This window comes from Delphinapterus leucas, chromosome 1 (assembly GCF_059928025.1).
Source record: "Delphinapterus leucas isolate spDelLeu-1000000601 "Yukka" chromosome 1, BTC_Dleu_Yukka2, whole genome shotgun sequence".
NCBI lineage: Eukaryota > Metazoa > Chordata > Mammalia > Artiodactyla > Monodontidae > Delphinapterus > Delphinapterus leucas.
In genome coordinates, this window is record NC_143129.1 from 107,794,542 (window position 1) to 107,811,316 (window position 16,775).

Sequence of the window (16,775 nt, forward strand, 5' to 3'; positions counted from 1 at the left end):
TAATTTGTGCCTTCTCCTTCACTTCCTCTCTCTCTGGTTAGTCTGGCTACAAGTTTATAAATTTCATTGATCTTTTCTGAGAAACAGCTTTAGATTTCATTGGTTTTTCTCTAGTTGTCTTTCTAAATTTTTATTTCTGCTTTTTATTGTTTCTGTTTGCTTTGTGTTTATTTTGCTATTCTTTTTAGTTTCTTAAAGGTAGAAGCTTAGGTTTCATCAAGACCTCTGCCTGTTTAATACAAATATTTAATGAATTAAATTTCCCTCTAAGCACTACTTATCTACATCTCACAAATTTTGAATTTGTACTTCCCATTTTTATACAGTTCAAAATATTTTCTAATTTCCCTTGAAACTTCATATTTTACCTGTGGATATTGTAGAAGCTTGTTATTTAATTTCTAATTATTTGAGGATTTTCTGGATATCTTCCTGATACTAATTTCTAGTTTAATTCTGTCATGGTGAAAGAAATACTTTGTATGATTTTAATTCTCTTAAATTTGTTATGGCTTGCTTTATGACCCAGGATATGGTCTATCTCGGTGCTTGTTCCATGTGTGTGCACTTGAAAGAATGTGTGTTCTACTGTTGTTGGCTGGAGTATTCTGTAAATGTCAATTAGTTCCTTTTGGTTTATAGTGTTATTTATTTCTTCTATATCCTTGATGATTTACTTTTTATTTATGTCAATTATTGAGAAAGGAGTTTCGAAGTTTTCACTATACTATACATTTTTAATTCTATCAGTTTTTGCTTTATACATTTTGAATCTCTCAGTTGCTTATATATTAATGATTGTTATATATTCTCAGTGAATTGATCCTTTTATCTTTATGAAATGTCTCTTTTTATCCTGGTAATTTTCCTTGCCTTTTAGTCTACATTATTTAATATTGATAGAAGTATTTAAGTTTTCTTTTTATTATTTTTAGTATGGTATATCTTTTTCCATTTGTTTACTTTTAATCACTATATTTTAAATGAAGTTCTTATATAGCATATTTTTCAATGTTGATTTTTTAAAAATCTGTTTTGATGATCTCTATCTTTTAAGTGAAATGTTTAGACCATTTATGTTTAATGTAAATATATGTTAAGATTTAGGCCTACTATTTTTTATTTGTTTTCTATTTGTACCTTATGTTTCCCTTCATCTGTTTCCCTTTTGCTGCCTTATTTTGTATAAATTGATAATTTTTTAGAATTACATTTTAATTCATCTATTTATTAAAGATTTAATCTGTTTTATTTATATATTAGAATTATATTTTAATTTATCTAAAAGGATTATCTAAATTTTATCTCTTGTATACATTTTAATTTATCTATTGGGTCTTTGATTATATCTGTTTGTATAGTGTTTTTTGTTTAAATGGTTGCACTAGAGATATATATATATATATGTGTGTATATATATATGAACTTTTCAGTCTACTTAGAACTAATATTTTACCAAGTTCAAGTGGAGTGTAAAAACTATACCACCATATAAGTTCCTTTACTCATTTTGGGTTGTGCTTGATATATGTATATTACATCTATGTACACTGAAAACCTCACCAGACAATCTTATAATTTTTGTCTTCAAAAGTCTCATATTTTAGGGAAGAAAAATAGTCTTTATATTTACCCAGATATTTACCATTTTTATTATTATTCTTTCACTCCAAAGTTCCATCTTCTCTGTGGTATTATTTCTCTTTTGTCTAAAGAACTTCCTTTCCCATTTCTTTTATAGTTGGTCTTCCGGTGATGAATGCTCTTGGTTGTCTTTCATCTGAGAATGTCTTTACTTCTTCTTCATTCCAGAAGGATATTTTCACTGGTTATAGAATTCGGTTCTTTTCTTTCAACACTTTAAAAATGTTATTCTACTGCCTTCTGGCATCCACAGTTTCTAATGAGAAATCTATAGTCATTTGAATCAGCGTTCCCCTATGTGGCATGCATTGTTTTTTGTTTTGCTTTGGTTTGGTTTTTTGGCTGCTTGCAAAAATTTTTCTTTATCTTTGGGTTTCAACAGTTTGATTACAATGTATTTGGGTGTGGATTTTGTTGGGTTTCTCCTATTTGGGGTTCCCTGAACTTCTCGAATCTGCAAGTTTGACTTTTGCAATATTTGGGAAGTTTTTGACTATTTTTTCTTCAAATATTTTTTTATAACACTCTCCCCTCTTCCTCTAAGACTCTAAAGACTCAAATGTCAGACATTTTGTTATTATCCCACAGGAATGTGGGACCTATTTTTCCCCCAGTCTTTTTTTCCTCTTGTTCTACTGATCTAGCTTCAAGTTCACTGACTCTTTCCTTTGTTATCTCCATTTTTTATACAGTCAATCCAGTAAATTTTTTGTTTTGGATATTATATTTTTCAGTAGTAAAATTTCCTCTTGTTTCTTTTTTATATCTTCCAATTCTCTGCTGAGACTTCAGTCTTTCCACGTTTTAATATTGTTGGCCCTTACTTCTTGAAACTGTTATAATATCTGCATTAAAGTCTTTATCTGATAATTCAAATAGCTGAGTCATCTCAGGGTTGGTATCTGTTTATTATCTTTTCTCTTGTGAGTCACTGAGATTTTCCTGGTTCTTTGTGTGACAAGTAGTTTTGGATGATATCCTAGACATTTGCAATATTACCTTATATGACTCTGGGTTTTCTTTATAACCTATATTGAATGTTGATTCTTAAAAAGTTTTGCAGGCATTTGATCTAGCTAGGTTCACTCTTCAACTCCTAAGGGCTCCCTTCTATGTCTTCTGGCTGGGAAACTGTAGTCAACCTAGTCTGCTGCTTTAAGAGCCAAGTAGGGGAAGGATAAAGAGAAAGAAAAAACAGGAATTTCAGACCCCTCACTCTTCAGACCACAGTTCATCTACTTATAGAGAATTCCCCTCTGCTTATAGAGAAGAGTTTTTAGATGTCTGTTCTGCTGCTACTGCCATCACTGCCACTGCCACAGGACTTCATCTTAGGGCTTGGGGCTTGCTTGGGGGCTGGGGCAGAAGAGAAAACAAACATACAAAAGAAACCAAAGGATTTCCCCCACTCTTTCAGTCACATTTATTTGAGTAGGAGCTGTGTACTAGCTAGGAAACACAGTAGCAGAAAAAAAATAACAGGAAGCATACCACTAATTGGTATGCTTTGGTACTACATACCTTGATTTGTAGTTTATTTCCACAGTCTACCTGCTACCATTTACTTTTCAGAGCCCTCAGATAGCTAATCCATGCATTCTGTGAAGGGTTTTTAGGAAAATTCATTGAGAGACTGTGGGAAGTGAGCTTATTCCATCTGAATCAGAAGTCTTCCTTAAAATGTTTCTGGGTGTTTAAAATTCATTTATTTATCAAATTCTGATTAATTAATATGTGGTTAATTTACAGAATCAATTTTAGTAAAATTATTTAAAAGAATTATAAAATCCCAGGATCCAAAATTCCCACGTAAATTATTTAACCCAATCTTTTACCTTTAACAAGTCCTTTTCACCTCAAACAGTAGCTAATGATAGCTAAGATTATGTGCTTGTCAGTGCCTTAAGCTCTTTGCCTTCATTGACTCATTTAATTTTCACAGAGTACTACTAGGTAAAAACAGTTGTTTTAAGCTCCATTTTACTGATGAGGAAACTGAAGCTTAGAAAGCCTTTCTTCTCAAAATGTATTCCTTGGACCAGTCACATTCTCATTCATTTGGGAGCCTGTGAGGAATGCAGAATCTTGGGTTTCAGCCTAGACTTTTGGTATCAGAATCTGCATTTTGAACAAGATTCCCTGTAATATGTATTTGTACATTAACTTTTTTGGAAACACAGGTTTAGAGAAGTTATAAATAACTTGATATCAAGGTCACCCAGCATGTAAGTTGTAAAGCTAGGATAGACCCTGGCTGAATAACTTCAGAGCCTGTGCTCCTGAATACTATGCTGTCTTGCTGAATGATTACTTAGCCTGGATTTGAACAGCTCCAAAATTAATATGATGTTTATATTGAGCTAAAAAAAGATCTGTTTTCTAGTGGACCTTTCAAGTTGTACTGTACTGATATAATCCCTCTTCCATAAGATAGTACTTTAAATATTTAAAGGTATTTATTACCTTCTCTCCCTGGATGTTTTTTTCCAGGCAAAACACCCCCAAATCTGATTACTTTTCTTCATGTGACATGGTTTTGAGTTCTCTTATGAGCTTAATCTTGTTTGTCTACCTCCCTCTTAAAAAGTGATGCTATTTGGTGATCCAACAATTATGATTTCTTTTAATTTGATGTGATATAAACAAGAAGTTACCTAATTTTGTATATAACATCTGTATTTATTAATGCCTACTATTTATTTAAAAGAAATGTAAGACCTGCCCTCAAGGAGTTTAGCATTTATTTAGGGGGAGAGAATTAATACATCTGAAAAATTGGAGAGCAGTACATATCAGTGTATGAAGTAGACTTTGAGGTTAAAGTTCCCAAACTTGAACAAATCCCCAAACTCCTGAAAATCACTACAGCATGTAATGTATCGAGACAGTTTATAGAAAATTTCTCTCTATATATTTGTGAGCAGAATTTCTTACTAGCTGGAGTTCTTTTGAACCAGTTTAATCAGTTTTACTTATTCCGTATGGCATTATTCACATGAAGATCCAAGCAGATACCAAATCCAACATTGAGTTCTTGAATATTGGTGTTTTTTCCCAGGTAAGAGCCATAATTGTCTCAGATTTCTTTGTGTTTTCTTCTCCATCAAAGCAGGAGAATTGGGGGATTTTGGTGACTTATTTTGCAACACCATCTCTCAAATTGTTTTTAAAAGAATTTTATTTTCACTCTAGGATATGTTATTGTGCATATCATTGCAGAGAAAACAAAATTATTTGAGATGTAAAGATGCTAGACACAGTTATATTCACTCACTGTTTTTTAAGAAAGATACACAGATCAGTTTCACGTCCCAGCAAAATTGTAAGTCATATCATGAACATCAAGAATTACTCCTGAGTATTCAAAATTGTCTTGAATTATGAAGTATTGAAGGGTATGGGATGTAGATCATAATTACATTACTAAGTGAGAGGAAGGAGAAATTACCAAGTCAGTCACTAAAGACCTAATCAAATCAGTGGGCTTTGAAGAATGGGAAACATTAGCACAAAAGTTTTTCCTTTTGTTTTAAAGAGTATTCAAGAAAAATTTATCTTTTTAAAAATATAGGATAGAAAATTATATTGAACAAAAATTAATTTTTAGATTATTGTTAATCTATATGGGAGAATCTGTTCCCATTGATTTGATATTATGGCATATTCTGTTTCAACAACTGTCAGAGAAATGTGTGCTAATCTATGTGCCCACGGAATAGCTAAAAATTAGATGTAGGTGACGAAAGCTGGGCATGGAGTTGGAAGTCCTATGTGCTTGAGTTAGCAGTACCAGGAAATGTGCAGAATTTCAGTATGACCTTGACTGATAACACATTCTACTACTATTCATTTGGTCATTTCCCCTTTATGAAGCACTTAGGACACTGTGCTACACATTGGGGGCCTAGAAGAAAAGGACCAAGTCCCTGACTCAGGAAGGGATTGGGGGACAAAAAGATCTTAGAGGCATGATGGTTTTTGAGGTACCCATGAGCCACCCCAGTTAAGATGCCCAGCAAGTCCTGTAGGATCTACCCCATGGGGACCTCAATCTTTAGCACTTCTGTTAGGTGAGGGAGAAGGCTGAATCATTTAGGGAAAAGAGAGTTTAAGATTGGGCTTCCAGTATATATTATTGCTTAAGTCTTTATTATTAGTAAGTACCCAGAGACAAACATTCAGCCGATGAGCGATTATGCCAGTATATTCATTTGGCTTTTTAAATTATTGGTGTTTCTAACTAGATTCATAGAGCTTATTAAAAAGTATTAAAAATGAACATACAGTTAGTTACCTTTACTCAAGAAAGTAAGTTCAGTTTACCATTAACTGGAGAATTCCCTGTGTAGCTAATTGCTGGACTTAAACTTTACCATCCACAGTTTGAATTTCCTATGTTCCTTGAAAGAGGGCACAAACAAGCTATTCATTTATGTGCACTTTTCAAATACTATTTATGCTGACTCTTAGTTATCCTTGGAGAATGCCTGTCTATCTTGGAAAGGACTTAGAGGCTAATCAGAAGTTCAACATATCATCTGGTATAATCAAGAGAGATGAAAGAGGAAACATGGCAGTCTTTTGAAATAACATTAAGCCAATTGAAATTTGGCATTCATTCACATTTCCCACACAGGAGCCGGAGTGGCATTTAGAAAAATAAATCAGATCATGTTATAGCTCTTAACACCCTTTTAAAACCTTCCACTGGCTTCCTTCAGTTGTACTTAAATCCAGACCCCTTACCTTGGTTTAGATTACATCTTCCCCTTCTGGCTTCATCTCAAACTGAAATGCCACACTGACCTTTCATCTGTTTCTTGAGCATGACAAGTTCTTTCTTACTCACTTTTGCCCTAGGATCTTTGCACTACCTCTTCCGTTTGTCTGGATTGGTCTTCTCCCTGAAACTTCACACTGGCTCTTTCTTATATCAGGTCTCAGTTCAGATGTTACCTCTTCAGAGAGTCCTTCACCAAACTGTCATGTCAAAAGTACCTTTTTGCAAGTATATACCTGGTCATATTCCATAAGCTGACAATATTATATAGTATTTGTAGCAGTTTTCAGTACCAGAAATTATCTTATTTACTTAGTTTGTCCTCTCTCTCCAACACCACCCTCAGGAAAATGCAGACTCTTATGAGGGCTGGGATCTCATCTGTTTATTTGCTGTAGTATACCCAAAGCCTGGGTTTCTGTGAACATGAGAGTAGTTAATTCATGTACAGCTCTCAGAATGGATCTGGCATATTGTAAGCACGCTCCAGCTGCTATTGTTGTTGTTACTATAAGTGGCAGTAGTGACAGTATATTTAGGCATTTGTAGAAACTCAGTGGAATACTGTATTTTGAAGAGACTCAGGATAGTACCTAATTATAAAAACTGAGCGCTGTAGGACACATTATAAGTATAAAGCATTTCTATTTGTAAAGGATTGAAGAAGTGAAAGTCAAAATAACAGTGTTCTGATTGGAATATTTTTCCCCATGTTTTTCAGTTTAGACAGTTGTGGTCAGACCATCAGTACAGAGCTGGGGATCCTCAAAAACATATCTGTCTCCTAAAATTGTGAACCATTAGGGACATGGGGTTGTGCTTTTAAGCGTTTCAGATTAAAGCCAGTTTTGCCAGAAATGATTGCTCTTAGGTATTGGATTAAAACTACTTTCTTTTTTTATTTTTTCTGATTCAGACCTGGTACCGAGTCAGGCAACATAGTGTGCTCTCGAGGAGATTCACTGTTGAGCTCTTCACTGTGTGGCCTTTTTCTTGGTGCTGTCACTTGAAATAAATGTGTATTTATGCAGCATTCTCTATAACATGAGTTACGTTGCCTTTTGTTTCTATCTGTTCCCACAGGTAACGGTTAACCTCTTCCAGATGCAACACCTGCAGGCTGCCTCCCTCGCGAACAATTTACAGTCTCTCTGTGATGGTGCCAAACTCTATGACCCAGGCCAGGAGTACAGTGAGTTTGTCAGGGCCACGAATTCAGCTGAGGAAGAAAAAGTTGATGGGTGAGAATTAATGTTAGGTGAAATTATTTCAAGCCATAAAACCTTTACTGCTAAGTTTCCTATCTGGTGTCAGGTGATGTTTTTTTCTAACACTGGTAGAATCGACTTTAAAACCTTCTGAATTTTTAAAATATTATTTAAGATGTGACTCACTTAAGAGTAAAGTTTTCCATTTTAACACAGAGCTCGGTTCTTTGAGATTTAGAAATCCTTTGAGAATGGCAAATCGTGGTCATATCAATTTCGAATGTCCACAAACTTAACAACCTACATTTTCCACACAGGTTATACCAGAAGAGTTTAACCATGATATGAATAATGGACTGTACTTTTGCTATTCTTTTCTGTGTTTCAGCTATAATAAATACAAATGATTAATAAGTTTTATTCACATCTCTTTTAAGAAGTTCAACAGTATAATATGGTTTGTTCCTAATATTTAGTTAATTTAATTACTCTGTTCATTAAATTAACAGATTTTCCTGAAAATAGAATAAAGTAGTCATGCTTCTGAATGATGAGTTTTATTTGGGTTTTTCTTAGGAGTGTAAATAAACAGTTAACAAATACCCCTCACACTCCTGGCTATGGACCTTCCGACTCTTTAGAAGATGTTGTGCGCCTTCCTGACAACTCTAATAAGATTGAAGAGGACAGATGCTCTAACAGTGCAGACATATCAGGTAGTGTTTCACATTAAAGAGAGCACTAATTTATGAAAGATCAAATTGTTTAAATGGGATCATTAAATGAATTGCAGCTCTGGACTTTAAAAATCAGGCCTTGAATTGTAACCTTATGAGGTTTTATTCACAGTTGTGAGCACTGTGCTTGTCTTACAGTCAGTTGCTTAACACTGTTAAAGAAGTTTGACTTGTCTCATTTTAAATAATGTCAGTGTTTTGAAACACTTATGAAATTTGTCTGTAGCCAAGTTTGACTTTAAATATTCTTTTCTTAAAGGTCCTTCTTTTATAAGGTCATGGACATTTGGGATGTTTAGTGATTCTGAGAGCACTGGAGGAAGCAGTGAATCTAGATCTCTGGATTCTGAATCTATAAGTCCAGGTACATAAGTATTTAAGTCTAGAGTGAAAATATTTCAATGACAGATTAAAATTTTCCTTTAGGGGGATATTTTTAACTACTTTCTTTTCCTTTTTTTTAAATTGACGTATGGTTGATTTACAATATTGTGTTAGTTTTAAGTGTACAGCAAAGTGATTAGGTTATACATATATTTATGTATATATATACTTTTTTGATTCCTTTCCATTATAGTTTAGTACAAAATACTGAATATAGTTCCCTGTGCCATACAGTAAATCCTTGTTGTTTATAACTATCTTATTTTTATAATGAACTGTCTCATAGAGAGGGGTTTGTACATATATGTGTACAGTTTAAATAAAAATAATAGAACAAACCCTTATATATTCAACACCTAGCCTAAGAAATAAAACATTATGAGTATATTAGAAGGCCTCTATGTATACCTCCTTGATAACCTTGCTCTATCACCCCCCAGATGAGCCATCATCCTGAATTTTGTTAATCTTTCCCTGGCTATTTTAAATGTTTTAGTACTTATATCTAATTGAGCTTTGCCCACTTTGGAATAGTATGCAGATGAAATCATACTATTCTTTTGTGACTTCTTTCATGCATCTTTTTTTTGATCATATTGATATGAGAAGCTGTCTTTATTTTATACTGTATGCTGTATAGTATTCCGTTTTATGAACGTAAATGTGATTATCTGTCTTTTGGATTGTTTTGTAGTTAATCACTATAATGAACTGTACAATTAACAACAGTTCTTGTGCCTGTGATAATTTCATTTTTTATAAATGTGCTTTAAGGTACTTTGATAGTCTCATGCTCCTTAGAGAGGCAGAATAGATGTTTTGAACTCTCCCTTAGTGACTTCAAAGAGAATAACTTGCCAGAGGTAATACAGCTAGCAAGAGAAGAAGGTGTCACTTGAACCCTTGAGATTATTACTTTCGATGTTCTTTCTCCTCCGCTTTTCTGCCAGAGACTTCTCCCAGTCTTGTTCTTCCTGGCTAAGTGTCTTTCTCCTATGCTCTTGGCACTGCGGGAGATAAGTTAGGATTTAACCTACCTCAGAGTCCAAGGCTTTGTTTTTTTGCCTGGTGTTCTACATATTACAGAAATTTTATTCATGTAAATAAAGCCCTTGAATTTAAAGTTAGAAATGACTTCCATGCCGTACTGGGGTTTATAGGCAGATTGTCAGCAACTACTTTGAGTCCTACTTTAAAATTATTGCTGTTCAGGAACACTCTGGAGATGCAATCCTAAATATTTAACTGAACATTTGTAATTAGCTTTGTAAAAACAGAGTGGTTCTAGCTATCCCCAGAAATTAAGAGACAGTCTAGAGCCAGCTCTAAATTATTTGGAATCCTGTAAGACTTCATGTGGTAAAGACAGAAATTTGGAAACTGGTCGCATGATAAATGGGTGAAGACTGAGGGGTGCATAGCCTGGGAAAGAGGAAACCTGGGGACGTGACAGCTGTTCTCAGACATTGAAGTGTAAAAGGGTGAGGGTCAGCCTGCCTGTTTGCTCCTTTAGGGAGACATGTGACCAAGAGCTGGGATTTATAGGTGGCAGGTTTCTGCTCAGCAATACAAGGAAGTCATTTTACAGTTAGAATAGTTCGAAAATCAGCATGTGGTCTCATGATTTCTTAGTCATTGGAGGACACATTCAAAACAAAAACTAGATGACCGCCTTTTAAGCATAGTTTGAAGGCAGGGGGAATCTTTTGGGAGAGATGTGGTTTAAATAATTTGGAAAGCCCTTTCTAACTCTGAACCTAAGACTGTTAAGGGCTTGAGTTAAGTGTAACGTTCCACTTAGATACAGCCCTGTGTGTAATATCAGCAGGGAGCAAATAAACCTCATTTCATTACCTGGTCAGGCTGCTTCCACCCATGCTTTGAGACACATGGCGGAGTCCTTGGCTGACAGCTTATATCCCATGCTCTGCTCCCTGCCAGGATCATTGGTCCTGGTTCCTGGTCTTCTGTCTTACTGGCAACATAAATGTGATGGTACTGTTGTATTGCTATATTTGTAGATTTTTGTTTATTTTAGAAAGCTTTAGGTTACATTGTAAGTATTTCTTTATCATTTAATTCAACAAGCATTTAATGACAACTTTACCATTGTGCCAGCTATTCTGTCAGACATTAGATATAAGACTTGAATAGAAAATGCTCCCTGTCCTTGAGTTTATAATCTCTAGCACTTACTATCAGAAGTTGACAATAAGGTTCATTGGAATGTGTGATCCTCAATTTTAAATTTATTTGGAAAAGTCAGATTTGGCTCATTCCTTTTTTGTTCCCAAGAGTATCAGAATCCCCTGTGTCCAAAGTCTGTGAATGGAAGCAAATGTTTACATTGTAGCTAATATAATAGTATGACTTGCGTTATTCAAAAAATGTTGTCACTACCCGTTTCTTAAATTCTACAATGAATTTTCTTTTAGGAGACTTTCATCGAAAACTTCCACGAACTCCATCCAGTGGAACCATGTCTTCTGCAGATGATCTGGATGAAAGAGAGCCACCTTCCCCTTCAGAAGCTGGTATTACACTCACCTGAATCAAGTTTCCACTAAACCAGTTGAATCAGTAGCATTGCATGATATTAGGGAAAAAATAGTATGATTTAAAGAATTCCTTTACTGTGTATTTTAAAAAAGGGCATTATGGTGACTTAAATATGTCCCAACAAATTATGTACAAGGATGGGTTGACAATGTATTAATCAAATGTTACAAGTAAAAATATAAGAATAAACAGCAAAACCACTGGAGCCAAAATGTATTAGCATGTTGATAAAATAGGCTAGATATTTTGGTCTTTCATAAATCTAATAGTGACGTAATTGTTCAGAGTGTTGCAATACATGAGAGACATTCTAGTCATGAGAATTTCTGTATGAGAAAAGCCTCTTCAAAAGAAATAGTGTAAGAAGCTAGGCGGGGAAAGTAAATACATGTACTTCTTGAGGGCAGGGAAAGTTGTGGATGCTGAAGGGCATAAAAGAGAAGTCACGTTAATGGCTTCATTTGAGACCTGCAGATACCTGTTCTGGTATCATTTTCTTAAATAGTATAAGAACATCTGACCTCTGGTAGGATTTTTTCTTTTGGCTGCGTTGGGTCTTTGTTGCTGCGCGTGGGCTTTCTCTAGTTGCGGCGAGCGGGGTCCACTCCTCATTGCGGTGCGCAGGCTTCTCACTGCGGTGGCCTCTCTTGCTGCAGAGCATGGGCTCTAGGTGCGTGGGCTTCAGTAGTTGTGGCTTGCAGGCTCTAGAGCGCAGGCTCAGCAGCTGTGGCTCACGGGCTCAGCGGCTCCGCGGCATGTGGGATCCTCCCGGACCGGGGCTCGAACCTGTGTCCCCTGCGTTGTCAGGCGGACTCTCAAGCACTGCACCACCAGGGAAGCCCTCTGGTAGGATATTGGTAGATAACTAGCTAGTATTACTTATAATTTTGTAATGAATTGAGAATAGCTTTATCTTTAATGCAAATAATGCTGACACACTAACCTCATATAGCTAGTTTTATTCCAAGCTTTCAAAGGGTCATTTTCTAAGAATGTAATGCCACCTGTGTAATAAAGGACATGTTAATAACTGTAAATTCTCTGATTCTGGAAACATTATGCCATGCTATTTGAGAAGTATCTTATTGGTCTGATGGTGATTTTTACTCGTAGCTTAAATGTTTGATATATGTGTGCCTTGTAAGAGATCTATAAGTTGGATGCTTATTTTGTTATTTAGTAAGAGCTTTTTGTAATCTTATTTAAAGATTTTTTGAAATGTAGTATCATACGGTATAATTTTTCTGTAGTCTTACAATTCTTACATGCTATTCTACTTCTGTTACAAGGACCCAATTCCCTCGGAACATTTAAGAAAACTTTGATGTCAAAGGCAGCTCTCACCCACAAGTTTCGCAAACTGAGATCCCCCACGAAGTGCAGGGACTGTGAAGGCATTGTGGTATTCCAGGGTGTTGAATGCGAAGAGGTAAGGTCTTTCTGGAATTACATTAGCCCTTTTATGCTTTTTGCTTTGAGCAATGCTTTTTGTTATTCATTTTACCGATTAGGATCTTTTGCAAATGTATTTTTAATAAATTGAACCACGGTGTATTTCTGTAATTTTATATTTCATTTTGCTAGTAAATGTATTTCAAACACCACAAGTAATACCTTTTAAACTCATTTTTGTTCTGTTACCACTCTACCTGTAGTTTGTCCAGTTGTGAATAGTTTTAAGGTGAGTTAACCATTTTAGACTTTCATTTTCTTGTAGTGTCTCCTTGTTTGTCACCGAAAGTGTTTGGAAAATTTAGTCATCATCTGTGGTCATCAGAAACTTCTGGGGAAAATACACTTATTTGGAGCAGAATTCACACAAGTTGCAAAAAAGGAACCAGATGGCATCCCTTTTGTACTCAAAATATGTGCCTCAGAGATTGAAAATAGAGCCTTGTGTCTACAGGTACATTATAACTTTTAAAATTAAAAATTTTTAAATGTAAATGTGATTTGTTCTAATGATAAGGAGACATTAAAGGAGAACAGTGCTCTCAGTTTTTACTAAATAACTGAATTTATTCAGATTTATTTGGAAAATATTACCTCATTTGGTCCTAGTTTTTTCCTAAAATATTTAGAATTGAAGTAGACATTAAGTATATTTAGAGGTCTGCATTTAATCATTTGTACTGAAGCAGAATTTTGCAAAATTTTTTCTCTTTTCTTCTCAAGGGAATTTATCGTGTATGTGGAAACAAAATAAAAACTGAAAAACTGTGTCAAGCATTGGAAAATGGAATGCACTTGGTAGACATTTCAGAATTTAGTTCACATGACATCTGTGATGTCTTGAAATTATACCTTCGACAGGTAAAGTTTTTAGCCTTGAAATTTACCATTAAATAGAGCAAAAATATAATTTGCGGTTTGCTGATGTTTGCCACACATATTTTTTTCATTGACATAGACCATGTTTATATCTTTCCAATTATTAATGTACAGATCAAAGAGTGTATAAAATATATGTACAATTTAAAGACCCATAATAGTAAAAACTCATTTTCCATCACCTAGCTTAAGGAAATAAAATATCGCTATACCTTATAGAAGGCCCCTGTTTGCCCCTCCCCAGTTGTAGCCCACAGCTCTACCCAGTGGTCTTTCCTAACCATATTAATACCTCCCTCTCTTTTCTTAATAGTTTTAATACCTGTTGTGTATTCCTAAACAATATATCATTAAGTTCTAAAAAACTGAGTAGAAAGCATAAATCTAGCTGTTTAAGAAAAGTCCACCATTCGCACTGTTATATGAAGAATTCAGCCAATAGAACGGTGTCTGGGTCATAGTTTGGCTTTACTTTCATAGATATTTTAAAATAACTATTGTGGGAGGTTAGTGGTCAAGGTGTGAATGCATTCAGGGAACATGAAGTTCACCTTAGTTGGGGGGCAGGGCTATCCTATAAACTAGGTACTGTAAATTCAGCAGGAATGTGGTCGGGAGTAGACTTGCTCTATATTTTCTCTTTCTTTGCTCACTCTTGTACCTGCATGTTATAGGAGTAGGTCTGAAGAAAACGCTTCTGTGGGTGAAGTAAGTGGCCGTAGTGGCTCAGGCAGCAGTTCTTGGAAGGGTTACAGGAACAACCAGCACATTGTCATGATAAGCCAAGTACAAAGGATCTGGGACAAGCCCAGCTGCATTCTGTCCTTGGGTGAAGCTCTCTGTCCTTGGATGAAAGTGAAGAGACAGTTATGGAGAGCATAGTGACGATGGTCCTCATTGTGTCCATCTCAGGAGCTTTGTTCTTCATCTAGGTCCTTTTTAATATGGTGAAGAGCTGTCATCCTGGGATATCTCTGCTCTACCCAATTCTGTGAGCGAACACCTGTCTTCTGTGTCATGTCTTCCTGTTTTTATTTATTGTCCTGTTTTGGTCATGCCCATCTTTGAACAAGATGGAATAAGAGTAAATATTTGAAACTGTTTGATCTGTAAATGTATTTATTCTGCTTTCTTGAATGGGAATACTGTGAAAGTTTATAGTATTGTAGGCTGAAAATTATTTTTCTTCAGAAATTTGAAGGTGTTTTTTTATTCTCTTTGAAGCCTGAAATCCTTCTCATTCCTGATTCTTTTTATGTGGCCTATTGTTTTCGCTCTGAAAGCTTGTAGAATCTTCTTTTTCTCTCCATTATCCTAAAATTTCACAGTGTATGCCTTGATGTGGGTGTATTTTCATCCATGGTTTCAGGCACTCCACAAGCTCTGTCATTCTGCTTACTTGTCCTTTAGTTCTTGGAACTTTAATTTTCTTGCTCATTTCCTCCTCTCTATTTTCTCTCTATTTTCTTTCTGGAACTTATATTTGGATACTTAACAACCACAGTGGTTCTCTAGTTTCCTTCCCTTTTCCCTAATTTCATTTGTTTTTGTTTTCTTTTAACACCTTCTAAGAAACTTCCTCAGCTTTTTCTTCCATTCCTACTGTAAACTATTTTATTTCTGAGATCATCTTTTAATTTCCAAGAATTCTGGTTTTCTGTCCCTTTTATAGCATTCTTTTTTAAATTGAATGCAGCATCTCTTCTACCTGAACTATTCGTAGCTTTTTTTTAAAGAGGATTCTTTCCTCTGCTTAGCTTCTAGCCCCATCCAATAGAAATATAATGTGAGCCCTATATATAATATTAAATTATCTAGTAGCCACATAAAAAGAAACAGGTGAAGTTAATTTTAATATTTTATTCAACATATTGAAAATATTATCTGAACATCTAATCAGTATTCTTAAATTATTAATGAAACATTTACCTTTTTGGCCCTGACTCTTGGAAATATGGTATATACTTTTCATCTAGAGCACATGTCAGTTTGGAGCAGCCACCTTGCCACTGCTCAGTAGCCGTATGTGGATAGTGGCCACGATATTGACAGCACAGTTGTAGACCTTCAAGTTGGTTTTTTTCCTACTTATTTTGACTCTGTCTTCCATAATTGTCTCCTTAAAATTAAAGCTTTGGGAACTGAAATCTGTCCAGAAGCTCTTGAATACATGAAGGCTTTGAAGATTCTGAGCTTTACTGTAGCGTTATCTAGGAGAGCTGTTTGGGAAGTACCTGAGGTCTGTATCTCTAGTTCTCTGCTCTTGGGCTGGTCTGATACCCCAGAGAAAGGTCTTTCCTTGCCTACAGGTATGGTTCCAGAACTCTGGGAGCCATGTTAGGTCAGAAGCTCCAGGATCTCTGCATTCAGCAGGCACACAGTCATTAAATCCTTATTTTAAGATAGTTGCCCACCTGTTCCTTGTGCTTGGCATTGCCCGTCCAGAGACCCTCTGTTTCACACTGCCCAGAGAAGAAATCCCCAGACTTCTGAGGTTGCTCAGGAGCATGGAGTGGAGACAGGGATATAGAAATCTAACGCTGTTCAGATAGCTCACCCTTCCCCGAGATCAGAGGACCTAGTCTCACAATCCCTGAGTCTCCTTAGGATCCGCTAAATCATGTTGGTTCTCAGTTTGGAATTTCAGCTTTCTCAGGAGCGCTACGTCAGCACTTGTTCACCTCCTCTTCAGCTTGTGAAATGTTACTTTTGTCCCCATTCCTGTTCTTCCAGTCCTGTAGGCTTAACTGTATTTCAGTGGGGTGGTAGGAGGGAAAGAAATTAGGTACGAATGTTGGATGTGCCACATTAGCCCAGGAAACTATTGATATCTCTTCAATCACATTTTATAGGATTCTCAACTGAGAAGTGGAAACAGTATCTTTGAATGACTTTTAATCTTATAATGAATCATCCTTTATTTCTTTTATTCAGTGGAGGATAGGAAATAAATGGGGTCCAATACTATCAGCTCTCATTTTATCCTAGGAATACTATGGGACCAAAGCTTTAGTGTGGGAAGCCATGCTCAATTCTTACAGTGTTAAGAGAGTAGCCTTTATTTACTCATTACCATGTGGTAAATCTGAAGCTCCAAGAGTGACCAAGATGGTAGAGGTAGAAATTAATCTC

General features: G+C 35.6%; 1 protein-coding gene across 2 annotated transcripts in view; it reads left to right on the plus strand.

Annotated features, from left to right (window-relative positions):
* The window catches only part of ARHGAP29 (Rho GTPase activating protein 29), a 77,374-nt gene that overhangs the window by 51,273 nt on the left and 9,326 nt on the right, over nt 1-16,775 (plus strand). For both annotated transcript variants that reach the window (XM_022553314.2, XM_022553313.2), the window contains exons 13-19: nt 7,508-7,665; nt 8,209-8,348; nt 8,629-8,733; nt 11,189-11,287; nt 12,602-12,741; nt 13,030-13,218; nt 13,488-13,625. In XM_022553314.2, the coding sequence (XP_022409022.1) occupies nt 7,508-7,665; nt 8,209-8,348; nt 8,629-8,733; nt 11,189-11,287; nt 12,602-12,741; nt 13,030-13,218; nt 13,488-13,625 (969 nt within the window). The remainder of the gene's footprint in view (nt 1-7,507; nt 7,666-8,208; nt 8,349-8,628; nt 8,734-11,188; nt 11,288-12,601; nt 12,742-13,029; nt 13,219-13,487; nt 13,626-16,775) is intronic.